The sequence below is a fragment of the Entelurus aequoreus genome, linkage group LG11 (assembly GCF_033978785.1).
Source record: "Entelurus aequoreus isolate RoL-2023_Sb linkage group LG11, RoL_Eaeq_v1.1, whole genome shotgun sequence".
Classification (NCBI taxonomy): domain Eukaryota; kingdom Metazoa; phylum Chordata; class Actinopteri; order Syngnathiformes; family Syngnathidae; genus Entelurus; species Entelurus aequoreus.
Window position 1 is genome coordinate 58,472,531 of NC_084741.1, and position 15,005 is coordinate 58,487,535.

A 15,005-nucleotide genomic window follows, 5' to 3' on the forward strand; every position below is an offset into this window, starting at 1 on the left:
CCCTCTCTGGGTCGCGGGGGTGGCTGGATATTATTAACAATAAATATTATTGCATGAATTGGCTTGAAACCAGCTTTTTAAAACGCTTGTAAACACTTTGATTAGATCGTGTTAATTTTTTTGTAACTCGAATTAACATACAGTACTTAGATTATGCAGGTGGAAACTCGTTCCCTCCTGCAAGTTTGATCGCGGAATCATGTAAGTAAGCCTTCTACACATGCAGAAGTCTCTGTTAAATCCAGGAACTTCTGCTAGTGACAGCAATCAGCGTTGTTTAGCATTCCACACAACTACCAAATAAAATAGCTTTGAGGTGGGTAAGCTCAACCAAACGTATTCCTTACATACATCCTTGGGGAATGGCGTGGCGCGGCTGGGAGAGTGGCCGTGCCAGCAGGGTTCCAACCAGCTTCTACCAACTTCGTCACGTCCGTTGTGTCCTTGAGCAAGACACTTCACCCTTGCTCCTGATGGGTCGTGGTTAGGGCCTTGCATGGCAGCTCCCGCCATCAGTGTGTGAATGGGTGAATGTGGAAATAGTGTCAAAGCGCTTTGAGTACCTTGAAGGTAGAAAATCGCTATACAAGTATAACCCATTTACCATTTACCATAACTAAACAATTTGAAATAACCACAATCGCCCACTCAAGTATAGGAAGCACACAGCATTTGGCCAACGGTCGGATTAGAGGGAGTGCACATACAAAATTGGATGATCAGGGTTTATTTGTGGAATTTGACTAATTTAGTGCATGGAAACATATGGATTGTCATATAGGTTTTAGTTAAATAGACATACTGTACAATATGTATTTATGTCATAGCCTTGTTTTATGGGTAAGTTGTGCTTGAATTACAAAACACATATTCACATTGTGTATTTCCCTTTATCCTACGTTTTACATTCCATGTTTTGTTGCTTCTGTGCATATTGATGTGTTGGCATGGTGTCAAGTTGTCAAACACCAGGAAGCACAGAGCAACAATGTTGACCCTGTATGGCATATCCCAGAAATGTGAGTCATTTGAAGCAATTTACTTGTACTGGATCAAGAATTCTCTATTGTGACAGTGTAGTGTTGCTCCAGCATCTTTAGAACATTCAGTGCCCGGTAAGGATCAGACTACAATGTGAACCCTCTCTGCTTTTATGACTCACACTTTTCAGATATGTTATCTCGCCTCGTTTGTTAGGATGCTCAATGATTTTCTCGATTGGAATGTACCAACTGTGAAAACACAATATGATGAAGTGCAATGAATGTATGACATTTAATTACACTTAGAATCCAAAGTTTTTAAAGAAAAGTTTGGTGAGATGGTGATCAGTCAAACTATCTTGCAGACTCACAAAAGACACCAAAAGTATAGCAGTCAAAAACAAAGGGCCTGATTTACTAAGATCCACATACCACGTGCTAAACAGCATGTGCAGTCTTTGCGTGTGATATTAGTCTATCAATATACTAACATTGCACGCGCTATTTATATCTGGTGCAGACCGCCTTATTTAAATGAGGTTTTTGCATGTACTGCTCAGCTTTCACCATGGAGGCACATTTACCGCACATTCATGTTATCATGCTCCCCCCTGTGGCGTTTTGCTATCAAACAAGCAGCAGACATGTACCACTTTTTATGGGCATTTTATAAGCAGTCCTGTGGACCCACAATGAAACCCACTTTTTTTGTGTGCTGCAGATGCGATCATGAAAGAGAGCTTCCATTTACTGTGCTCAATACACCAAAAAATGCATACATCAATACGTGTTTTTCATCTAGGAGATACTGTATGTTCCTTTACGGGGGCTTGAGCCTATCCCAGCTGCACTCGGGCGGAAGGCAGTGTACACCCTGGACATGTCGCCACCTCATCGCAGGGCCAACACAGATAGACAGACAAGTTCAATTATTCACACTCACATTCACACACTAGGGCCAATTTTAGTGTCACCAATCAGCTTATCCCCAGGTGCAATCTTTGGAGGTGGGTGGAAGCCGGAGTACCCGGAGTCACAGGAAGGATATGCAAACTCCACATAGACACCCGGGAATTGAACCCACAACCTTCTCACTGTGAGGCACAAGCACTAGCACTAACCACTTATCTACTGTGCTGCCCAGGAGATATGTTAATTTTATTACTGTGTATATTCTAAATAGAAAAACCCACCACCAGACACCAAAACACATAATTTCAATTAGTTATAATCAGCCCTTTAGGTCACCCAGCATTCAACTTTAAAATTATAAAAGGATGTTGCTGTATAGACAATATGTCTAATATGTTTTTATTTCTGACTGACCATGCAAATAGGTTGACACACATAGAATTCTCTGTTCCTCATCTTGACAGCTCGAGCACCGATCCAGCAGCCGTGTGTGTAACTGTGTCAGCTAAATAAAACGCTAAAAGTGCTCTCAAAACAGCGATGAATGTTGATAAATCACATTGCGCATGCTGTATAATATATTTGCATATTCTCCCAGTATTGCGGGTGTTTTACTAATCAGCATATATTCTGCATATTAATAAGGACAAGATGCAAAATGGATTGCACGCCTTATTCTGCTCACTTAACAGACGCAGTCCACTTTGCACACGTTTAGTAGATCAGCTTTCCATGTGGTATCAAGTTTGCACGTGTTTTAGTACACACAGACCTTTAGTAAATCAGGCCCTCAATGGTAAAAGCTAATTCCATGCACACAAGATGAGCACATCAAGTAGTATCTTTGTCAAATGAACATTGTCCATCTTCAAACTCAACATGCTCCCTCTTGTCACAGAGTACAAGCAACTTGTGACAACACGTTTCATCTCACTGAATGCAGCATTATGCAGCCGTCAGACATCTCATTTTCTGATAATGCAGTCAAAGACATGACTGCAGGGCTGCATATTTCTTGTATTCTCTGCTTTTCCCTGATGCTGACCTCTCATGTATGTTGTTTTCATTCCATCTGTTTGTCCATTTTTTGTCTGATGTGTGTGTTTGTGTTGCATTTTGGCTGTTTTCGTGTGCGATACCATAGATGCATTTGCACCTTCCCCAGGAGATGGCCCTGCAGCTGTGGCCGCGGGTCCTGCTACGGATGCATTTGGTGAATCTGGTGGGTGACAAAACAGTCTCTTGTGCTGATATTAGTGTGTGTTTGGATGAGACAACTTCTGCTTCCATAGGAGACAGTAGAACACATGTTTACATTTGGTCTACTGTCTCACCACAATTAATCATTTAGTGCCTTAGTCATGGACATAACTGTTATCTAGCACACGAACGAGCACTTTTTTGACCTGACTAACTGATACTAACAGATCGGAATGACTTCAAAACCTATTTTTTAACTCTTTTTTTCTTATTCCTTTTAGTCATCACTCTTTGACTTGGTGACTTTGATGGACAGATCTAAATAATTACACTATTCAAATTACTTGTTTTTGCAAAGTAAAACATTTCCTGTGTATTTCAGACCTATTGTAGCATATCAATGACAGACAGAATTAACATAGGATGAACTTAAGCCAGATATTTAATATGCAGGCAAGGAAATACAGTATGTGTTGCTGACTAAGTGGTGTGGTACTCAAGACCGCTAGGACAAAAGTGAACAAATCTTTTTAGAACATCCCTTGTAGAATTGATTGGTCTTTCTACTATGTTTCCTGACAAGAATATTCAAAATAACTAGCATGTTCTGTAGATAGTAGATACTAGTACAGTAATTGTACTAGTATATTTTTAGGGCTGTCAATATTAACAAGTTAACTCATGTGAATTATCACCAAAAATTATCGCATTAATCATGCAATTTTTTTGACCGTACATGGTCTTTTATCTTAACCGTTATACGGTCAGTGTTTTGATCAATGCATCCTTCAGTACAAATAATAGTGAGGAGACTCCGATTGGTGTGTACACTGGCAAATGTAATTCCAAAATAAAGCTTGAAAGAAATGTATGTAAAACTGTGACCAAGTTTCGTGCAAATAAATGACATGCAATCAGGTATAACGTTAAAAACATTCCTGGATGACACTCCGACAACAAAGTAGTATTCTGGTCTTTTCTTAAGCTAATTTTATTCATGAAAGCAGGTATTTACCTGTGATTAATCATGATTAATCTGATTTAAAAAAATAATCATTTGACAGCCCTATTTTTTTCCTAACAAAACATCAAAATACACTTAGTGGGTACATAATACACTAACTGAAAAGTACATAAGAATTTGGACATAGAACTTGTATTGTTTAGGGAATGTAACGCAGATGCATGTAGGAACATGAATAAAATGAATGCATTACATTGCTTATACTAAGTAAACAGTGAGGGAGTCAGTGGGACTTTTTTGTTCAAATGAGCCTGAAAGGGCAAACTAAAATAATTTGCATTACTAACACCATAACTAATTGGGCCTGATCTTAAAAAAAATCCCTAGTGCCTTAGCATTTATTATATGGGAAATAACTAATGTTATATGATTTAAAAATAATAATAAAACAATGACATCATTTGATCGAAAAGGCATTTAAAGAGTTGAATTAATAAAAATAAACAAATGTTTGGTATTTTTGATTGAAGTTGATTTCAAATGTGAGCAAAAAAAGTAAAAAACAAAACCAAAAACATTTTGACCAAAACATTTTTTACCCCCCAAGGACATAAATGTTTTTTTCATGTCCTAAAATAAGTATGATTGTTAGCATAGTTGACCTATGAAAAAATTGTAATTCGACTTTAGAAATTAAATACAAACAAAAAAGAGTAACACAACAGCAACAAAACTTACTGTGAAAAAAAATTAAAAAATACTGTCAAGGACAAAAAAGTCCATCTGTGATGTGTGCTAGAGTGATTTACTTTCAATGCTTTTGACACTCATTAAGATACTTACAAGCATCTTGCATCTTGCATCACATACGCGTATACTCACATGTGTTGTTTTAATCCTCCATCCCTGCCCCTCTTATCATAACCCTCCTGACCCTCCAACTCCACTCCCCGCTGCTTTCGCTGAAGACCCCTTTGCTACAACGGAGGGGAGTGCAGACATTGCTCCAGAGCTGGACCTGTTTGCTATGAAGCCCGCTGACACGGGACCCACAGCCATCATCCCTCCCACCTCTAGTGAGGCGCCGACCATCGCTGCCCCTACCCCTTCTATCACCACCCCAACTAGCACCACGGACAGCACCACCACAGAGTCTGCAGCCGCACCGACTCTAGATTTATTTGGTGGTAATGTCCTTTTGCTCTCATTATGCTCTCCTCCATTCCTCTGCATTATAACAATGATTTATTGCTCTTACTCTAACATGATAAATTGATCATTTGTGATGACAATTTTGCTGTCCCTGCATGTCTTACCTCTTCCCAACATTTTTTTAGACCGTAAAATTAATCAAGCATCTTGGCCAACTCTGCAAAGCTGAGGCCCTACTAATCTTAAATAAATCATACACCTGTTAGGAAAGTCATGGTTCACCTTTTGGGATTTTTATCGGTAATTGTGTCCTCTTTATCAGCAGATATGGCTCAACTTTGTTGTAATTACTGACTTAATACTAACAAAGACTGTGCCAGTGTTGAGAGATATTTTGTATTCCCCTGCTTGTTGTGAACAACTTCAAAATACTGGCAACCAACAATGACCGTATGCTTATGCACCTAAGTTAAAAGGAAATATTGCTGATTTTCTAAATACAAGAGTGTTGAATTTGCCTTTTCATTCTGGTCTTTAATATTACACGTATAAGACGCTATAGAGGCTGATTGCAGCCTAGTCAGTGTTGTAACACAGTTGCCACTCACCACATCATGCTTCAAAGATTGCGGCTTTTAAAGGTGACTATGCGAGTGTTATTTAACGTCTAGACTACGTTCCTAGTTTAAAAAAAACATATTTAGAAAGTCATTAACAGGGTTTTTATACTCCAGCTATAATGCATACTCTATTTATAATCAATAATTCTTACTTAGAGGAAATTCATTCACCACAGCCAGACCCAGAACCAATTAACAGTAATAAACGAGGGATTACTGTATTACTCTTGGCGACCAGAAGTGGATTTGGCAGTGGGAGCCTGAGTGTTCATTTAAGAGAAGCAACCAACAGAAATGCAGTTGAAGTATATTTCTGATTATAAATTAAGAAAAAATGTGTTATGTGTTATTACGTGTTATTAAAATGTTGCAGTTTAAGTTAATATTTTTACTTTACGTAATCAAATATGAACAATAAACAAAGAGATTAAATTGACAACTACAATGTGGTTCATTCCAATATGTTTACTCGTCAAGTGTTTGTATTCCAGGTCAAGTCCAAAGTTTATATTAAAAAAAGGTAATACAATAAAATAAAATAGGTTGATAAATCCAAGCAGAAGAAAAAATGTTCGGTGAAGTGAAGCCAATTCAAAACTGCTATGCTGCTTCAGCATTAATTGTAAAAGTAAACAAAACATAATAAAAGCGCAAAAACTACGAGAAACAAATATTCCTTAGACATATTATATGTAAGGAAAAGGTTTGTCTCCAATGTAAACTTAAATTATATGGTCGTTTTAGATATACAGCTGTAAATTTGTTACGATGACAGTGTTCAAAGCTATATTAAATTAGTAAGTATCTCCATAGGCTTTTGAATGGACGTGGCGGCAATGTGGCTGAACTGAACTAAAACAATTACAAAGGACATGTTGACTCACCGCCAAATGAAAGTTTAGCAGAGACAGAGTATAATTGTATCCATTAGGTCATTCAGTCCATCACAGTAGAACAAGCAAACACCTGCAGAGCACGACGACCACGATGATGATAAGATACTGAAGTAATTGGTCGCCTCAATCATTATTAAACAACTACATAGAATATGAATGGCAGGGAACGGCCCTGCATAGGAATTAGGCTTAGACTCAGACAAACTTTATTGATCCACAAGGAAAATTGTTCCACACAAATTACAATTACAAATTGTATGTCAAGACCTCTGAGGTTGAATGAAATATTCTGGTTGTCAGATTTTGAAACAATTTTAGCTGTACTTAAAAAAAAAAAAAAAGATATTTATAGTGTAACTGTCCGGTCGAGAAGCACTTTTGTTTGTGAATCTATTTTACAGTCTGTTGTGCAAAATGGAGAGGCAACCAGCATTTCTCTCCCATTCTTTTTGTCTAAATCTTGCTTAGATTTACATTTTTCCAATAGAAGCATGAGGTGGTATATACACTACCATACACACAAGAGTCAAAAGGTTTCCCCACACATATATAAGATATAAGAGGTTCTGCTGTCTCAAGTATAATAATGAAGAAGACTTGAAACCGGCAATATTTCCCTTTAAATATAACTTCATTTTTTTGCACTCCACCTAAAAGACCCTTTGCTAATCAGAAATTCTGCATTCTTTAATTATTTCACTCATCTCTCATGTTAACTCATCATTGCACTGGACTGGAAATGTGAATGAACATATTATGATTGTGTGTCCTAGATGTGCTTGATTCTATGCCTGAGCAAAGTCCCACCACAGATTCTAAAGCTGCTACCACTCCTAGCGTAGACCTTTTTGGTTCAGGTACCGGAGCTGATACCCGTTTTTCTGTGTGTGGAACCTCTTCATTATTTCTGTTTTCCCTACTACCATCTACTATCAAATAGTCCTTATACACGTCTTGGTTTGTCTCCCATAGTGGTATGAGAGAGTTGCATGAAAGCCCACTTGTTGAGCATCGTGTTGTCCCTGTGGCTGCTTACTTACCTGCGCTGTTTCTACCTGCTATGCTAATACTTTCTTTGCCTCCACCATTTTCTTCTTTCTCGTACTCTGCCTCTTTTGCTTGCGTTGGTCAATTAGACCTCCCTGCTGTTTCGCGCGGGCCCTCTCCTTTGCCCGGGCCTGCTCCGGCAGGAGACATCGTGATCGCAGGTGAGTTAAGCTGCTCTACTTTTACTGCATTACCTCTGACTTCCTCTTCTCATGAAGGGTGCACTTGTTATGATCAACACTTTTCCTGAAGAGGTGGTAAAGGTGCATGAGGACCTGCTTTCTTGCTTTGCTTCCTTTGCTACAATTCTAGCCCAGACATGATACTAAGGTTGCATTCACAGATTTTGAATGAATAAAGCAAACCGTTTCAATCTTCAGATCTTGCACCTGCATCTGCCCCAGCTCCTGTTGCTGCTCCAGCTGCAGAGGCTTCCTCTCCAATTAATGTCGAGTCGATTCCAGTCATTGATCTCCTAGGTACAATGCGTCACACTTTTTCACAATTGCTTGAGAGTTCAGCATGGATAAACAAGTGTATGTTTAATTCTAATCAAGTTTTTTCTTTTATAGTTTCAATATTTTTCAGAACAGTTTTTTTTTTTTTTTTTTTTTTTAAGTGGTAGAAGTGGCAGCAATGTGCACATACGGGTGGAGCTTGTTGCACTATAAAAAAGAGGATTTTGTTTTTTACCAGTGACCCCACAGAACATTTTAGAAGTTTATGTCCTAATTTACTAAATGTTTGCATGTACTAAAACACCATACCAACTTTATTTATAAAGCCCTTTAAAAACAACCACAGTTGAAAAACAAAGGGCTGTACACGACAAAGAAATACAGGCAAAGGACAGACTAAAATATAACATTTAAAACAGAGGTAAAATACACACACTATATATATATATATATATATATATATATATATATATATATATATATATATATATATATATATATATATATATATATACATATATATATGTATATATATATGTATATATATATATATATATATATATATATATATATATATATATATATATATATATATGCACATAGAACAAGCAAATACAAATTATCATAAGAGAAATTTCTTAGATAAAAGGCAGTTAAAAATTTAAACAGTTTAAAACGCGTGCAAACTCGATTGCACATGCAGAGCTGATCTACTAAATGTGTGCAAAGTGGATTGCGTCTTTTAAATAGGAACTTCACTGCACAACTGCTTCTAAAATGGCCATAAAAATTGGTAGATGTCTCCTGCATGTTTGAAAACAGCAAAACGCCAGCAGCATGATAACATGAATGTGCAGTAAATGAGTGTCTCTGTGGTGATGCCCCGTATAGTACACGCAAAATCCTCATTTGAATAAGGCGGTCCGCACCACTTTTCAATTGTTAGTAGATCACACGCAACACACCCACTAATAGTACACGCTGTTTTAGAGATTGCACACACTGTTTAGCACAAGGTACAGAAAACAGTTTTCATTGGAGTAAATACAACTAAAATAAATTAGGTAAACAAAAGCAGTGCCGTTGCACACTCATGCATAAACTCCTGCAATAATAAGCAATATGTTACTTACACCTTCCAATCAAAACTTAACACACAGGCAGATTTTTCTACAGCTCTTGTGATTGAATATTATTAGATCAAGGGTGTCAAAAATAGTCTAGCAGGTCTAGCATACTTAAAAATTTACCCAATGTATAGGTCAAAATATGCCATGCTGTCTGAACAAAACATCTTAGCTTTGTGTTATAGCTGATATAGCAAACTAGTGAAGCATATTAGTATATGCAATATGCTGAGGGCAAATAAAAATAGCGTTAGGTTTATAGAAGAGTCAATATTTTTCTGTTTGCCTTGTTTAGGTTATTTGTTTTAATGCAAATAGTTTTTATGTCATTTTCTTGAGACTCTATTACGGGGTGTCCTAACGTTTTCCACTAATGGCGGCACATGAAAAATCATTTTGATATTTTTCATTTTCAAAACCAATATAAATATTTTAAGGAAAAAAACAGCCTGTTTTTCAGTTTTGTGTTATTACGTTTTATATCAACATTCCAATCGTTTCTCATTACATTACACCGGTTTTGAACTTTTATTACACTTTTTATTTTATTCAAAACATTTTTAAATGTGTCAGGGGCCATTAAAAAATTGGTTGTGGCCTTAAATGGCCATCAGGACTTGATTTGGACATCCCACTCTATATTCTTCAATTCCGTTGGTCGTTCTTTCACATAGTTGGTTTTCGATCTCCTGATGTTTTCACCAATGCCACCAATTTTTATATTCAAACCGTGAAATATCACAACATTTATGTGAATTATGATTCAGAGAACTCCACAGTGCGGATGTCTGTCTCCTTTCTGTCGCCCCTGCTGCATTGTGGATAACTTGATGTACCTACAGACTCCTTTGGTGGGCCTGCAGAGAAGAATCAAAGCTCTGCTCCGGGGGCACCTGGAGGCGACCTGCTGGGAGGTACTATTTTTTTTCAATGTCCATGCTTGAAAATAGCTATAGATTATGTATCAAACTTGTATTGTATAAATGAATGTTGGTTTTCTTCAGAAGGTGATCTTTCAATTTGCTTTCAATAACCAAGGCTTGATGTTTTCGTGTACACCTGCACTATCCACATTTTATGGGTGCATTTGTCAAATCCAACATTGAAACTTAGCATATTAAGCAGACAGGGTTCTTCTGCATCATCTTTCAAATTGTTTCGACATTAAGTACCATTTCACATACAGTAAACTAACATTTCCTGTAAAAATTTCTGCGGATAGTCACATTCCTGTCTCTTGCCCACCAGATCTAATGTCCCCCACCCTGACCCCAGCCATGGCTCCAGTGCAGAATGATCTTCTTGAGTCGGGTTTTAAAGCACTGGGATCACTTCCCTCTCCTACACCGCCTGTTCCTGCTGCAATGCCAGCTGTACCGATGGTACCAGCTACACCGATGGTACCAGCTACAGCAGCTGCACCTGAACCCGCTAGCACCGCACCGGCGCCCTCTGGTGGCTTTGATGCTTCCAGTAAGTACAAATATGCCATGACTTGCACACATTTGTGTTAAATAAAAAACACAAAAGACAAAGTTTCTGAGAATATCACACATACGTTTTGCTTATGTGCTGTTAAAATGTCGCTATTTGCCTCAGCCCTGTTTTTGAAAGCTGCTTTAATTCCCGCTGAGAGTTTGACTTGCGCATGAATGATACGCTCTTACATCGATCGCTTTTGCTGACTGCCTAATTTCTCACCACTGCTTCCTCACTCAGTGATTTCTCTGATTTGTTCCTCTCTACCTTGTGTCACACAATTCACAAATGCTGTGCTTTCTTCTTCCACACACCACCTCTCTCTGCTTCATTCACCCTCCTGCACCACTTTTATCTACACCTCTTCCTATCTGCTGGCTTCCTCTTGCTTGCTTCTTCTAATGTCATTGGTGAGTTCATCTCCACAGTGCATTGCAGCATGTGCACCTTTGACAAGTGGGTATCTAGTTTAAGAATAATTAGCATGTTTGGAATGGATCCCTAATTCCTAGTTGTCTCCCGCATGAGACAATATATTTTGCTTAAACTTGGAAAACATTTTTTAATTCGGACTTCTTTAGTATTGATTTTTATCCATCCAATTATACCTAATGCTCCTTTTACAAAAACAATCCGTCCACAAGTGCAATTAATAAAAATTAAAAAAAATATCACTAAAGGTTGTATCATAATAAAACATGTGGAACAGATGAGTTTATAATATTTGAATAGACAATTACAAATTGTTCTCATTATTTTAAAATAAATGTGTAGAGCTTTATACAGTATATTGTACTAAATTATCAGTATTGGCAAAATGATGTCGTTGATTTACGCTAGCATTTTACAAAATAGGCTTGTGGCGCACCTATGGCCAATTGTGTGCAATCGCAGTTGTTGCAGCATAGGATTGCTTGGAGTTTCCATGTTAAGCTTGTTGCTAACCCTTTGAATGTTCCTACTCATTGCGCCTGCACATTTTTACTGCCCTTCCAGCTGGATTTGTGCTCTCACATCTGCCCACTGCCTGCGTGGGATTAGCACCCGTGTAATCTGTGTCGGTTCTCTAATGTTCTGCCTTTCCCACCCTCTCCTCAAGTGTTTGATGGATTAGGCGACTTGCTGATGCCCGCCGTAACGCCGCAGAGCACCGGGGGAAGCACGACAGGAAGTGCGGCAGGGAGCATGGGAACCCCCGTCACAATGGAAAACATTATGGTTGCCCCGCCTGCGACCCCTCCCCCGACCAAAACCATTGCAGGGGACCTGGATTCATCACTGGCCAACCTGATTGGAGGTACGTGCACGATGCACGTAGGTCATCAATGTGGGTTTGCACACATTCTTACGGTCATTTTGTTCTTCTTTCTTCCCTCAGACCTGGGTGTGAAGAGAAAGTGAGTATACCTATTGTGTATTATTACAATAATTGAAATGTTTGTGGTGGTGTGTTGCCTTGTGTGTAATGTGTGTAGTGAACCTAATATTCGACATCCAACCTGAATCTGCTACATTTGCGCGGGACTAGACGACTAGGGATGGGTATTTCAACAGATATGGTACCGATGCTCGTACCTGTGAATTGATACCGGTACATAACGGTACCAATTTTGGTGTATGTTTTATGTGTCAATAAATGATGTGTTAATGAATGTTCATTGTTTGGTGATGAAAAAAATCTTTAATTTAACATTTAACAGTGAGCTGATAATGACAACAGCTTTCCAGCTGTTACTTCTTGTTTTCTTACACTTCTGAGGTTCTAAAGTGTATTCTAGAGCCTGTCCTATCCCATCCTATCATTTGCAATTGTTATGTACCTGTAGTAGATTTTGCATGCAGTTACGATTACAAGACATTAGATGGCAGTAGTGTATAGGCTACACCAGTGGTTCTTAACCTTTTTGACCTCGGGGCCCAACGTTTCCACTATAAAAGGGCTCAGGGCACACTCAAATATTAACACTGTGGCAGTGATCTTACTCTTGATTGATCATATTCAATAATTATATCCAACCTTCTTACAGTTTAACAGCATGAAACTTGTCAAATGATATGAAATCATGTGTTGATTAAAAAAATAAATACTAATCAAATATACTCTAAAAGAAGGCTGTCAAAAAATTCCAAAACCTCATTAAAAATATGTTTAAATACAATTACACGGTGCTAAAATAAATACATTCTAGCTGAATTATTATTAAGTATTAATAATAAATATGTTTCTTAAATAAACCATCAATAAATGTAAGTGCCAATGAAAATAAATCTTCACCAACTCTCTGTGAGCGCTTTGAGTCTCGTCAATAGATAGATAGATAGATAGTACTTTATTGATTCCTCCAGGAGAGTTCCCTCAAGAAAATTTAAATTCCAGCAGCAGTGTACAGAATAGAAAAGCGCTATAAAAATCTAAGCCATTAATATTGTTATTATTAGTATTATTACCAATTTAGTCATAATTTTTGTGCTTAAGAAACTTTTCTATGATTTTAGCTCCAGACTTCTTCTGTTTGTTTGATATTGTCATTACTGCCATAAGTGGTGGAAAAGTGTATTGCAACTGAGTATTGCTGCGGCCCATACAGACCACATCTGAAAACATTTTGGGGGGCCCACTAGTGGGCACTTGCGGCCCATCATGAGCCCTGGCCCTAAGGTTAAGAAACACTGGGCTACACTATATTAGGAAATAGCCTTGGCCATTAAGATGTTTTTGTTAAATCCTACACTGTATTTATGCTGTAAACATTGTGGCTATTACACACTTGCTGTTTGATTGTAACGTGCATCTTAGTTGTAGTTTTCATTATCAAATTTGGAGGTGTAAAAATCGGCATGTAAAATTGCTAATGCTAATCGGTTGCACGTACATAGTAAAATCCACAGTATCGAGCTAGTTCATTTTGAAAAGTGAAGCTTTACTTTATGTTGTAGCGTTTTCTGTCAGCCACATTTGCTTTGTTGCCATGGAAAATTAAAACCTTAGCTAGAGGCATTCCGCTATGAATTTGCCTGTTTCCCTGCCAAGTGCTTGAGTCGGTGCCGAGTCTGCAACTGGATGTGACGTCACGTGCAACTATGGCATTGACATATGGCACCATTTAACTTTACGTAAATCTGTATTGGTTAGCATTGAAAACATTTGATACTGGATTTGGTACCCATTCTTTTAGAAGACATCCTTATCTAATTGGCAGAACTGACGCATGTACACTTTTTATGGAGGCTGTGGGAGACAAAAAGTTAGCAAAAACATGACAAGCAAAACAAATATCTTTAGAAATACAAAATGACCGTAACTTCTTTTTGTCGTTCATTTTTATGTTTTGTGCAAGACAGCCAATTTCTTCGATGGGGGTGCTGCTGCTTGTTGAAAAGAGCGATACATGCTTTCATGTTAGTCTCCTAAAGTGTAAGACCAAAAAAAGTCCATAGATTAATCGCCAGCCACTTTTTTTAACAACATAATCTAGAGGGCTCTGAATACTAGCTAAAATCGCCAACATGCTACGTCTTCCTATTCTCTGGCAGATGCGTATGAGGTGCCTACCGTACAACAAGCCACATTGACAGACAGTCCCATAAAATTGTGCTAATGACCGAGGGTGACCAGGTAGCGAATAACAAGATTATATAGTGATGAACAATTCAAAATGTACAATTAAACTTGTATTTCAAGCATTAGCAGAATAATCCCATTTATTAAATCTTTAGGGACCCACAGAGTGAGAAGAAGCTGACCGGAGGAGCCAACTGGACACCCCACGTGGCCCCCACAAGCTGGACTACACCAGGAGCCCCAATGGTGAGAAATAACACAAATTCTCCAACTCACACTATTGGGAGCAAACAAGCTACACTTGTGATTTTCCATAAAAAGCATTCAGTAACCTTTTATTAAACTTACATCCAGGCTGGTGTAGCTCCTGGAGCAGCGCCACCTAGTGGAGCAATGGTACCACCTATGGGTGCACAGCCTGGCTTCGGCATGGTGAGTTTTTATTTTCATAGCGACATTTCTTGTCAACGTGCATACATATTACAATAAATTACGGTAGCCTCTATCCAGGGTCTGAGAAATTAACGTGAGAAATAGAATATTAGGTTAATCCACCTTTATACCACAAACTTTTAGGTAAATCTGGTTGTTTGAAAGTAAGCTAG

General features: G+C 38.1%; 1 protein-coding gene across 8 annotated transcripts in view; it reads left to right on the top strand.

The window, feature by feature from the left end:
- snap91a (synaptosome associated protein 91a) overlaps positions 1-15,005 on the top strand; it is a 68,491-nt gene that overhangs the window by 46,694 nt on the left and 6,792 nt on the right. The window contains exons 16-26 of one of the 8 annotated variants that reach the window (XM_062063600.1): positions 3,040-3,117; positions 5,028-5,246; positions 7,501-7,584; positions 7,864-7,935; positions 8,155-8,253; positions 10,202-10,273; positions 10,608-10,832; positions 11,938-12,135; positions 12,217-12,235; positions 14,556-14,646; positions 14,755-14,832. In XM_062063600.1, the coding sequence (XP_061919584.1) occupies positions 3,040-3,117; positions 5,028-5,246; positions 7,501-7,584; positions 7,864-7,935; positions 8,155-8,253; positions 10,202-10,273; positions 10,608-10,832; positions 11,938-12,135; positions 12,217-12,235; positions 14,556-14,646; positions 14,755-14,832 (1,235 nt within the window). The remainder of the gene's footprint in view (positions 1-3,039; positions 3,118-5,027; positions 5,247-7,500; positions 7,585-7,863; positions 7,936-8,154; positions 8,254-10,201; positions 10,274-10,607; positions 10,833-11,937; positions 12,136-12,216; positions 12,236-14,555; positions 14,647-14,754; positions 14,833-15,005) is intronic. The other 7 variants (XM_062063601.1, XM_062063602.1, XM_062063603.1 and 4 more) reach the window with 7 other exon arrangements.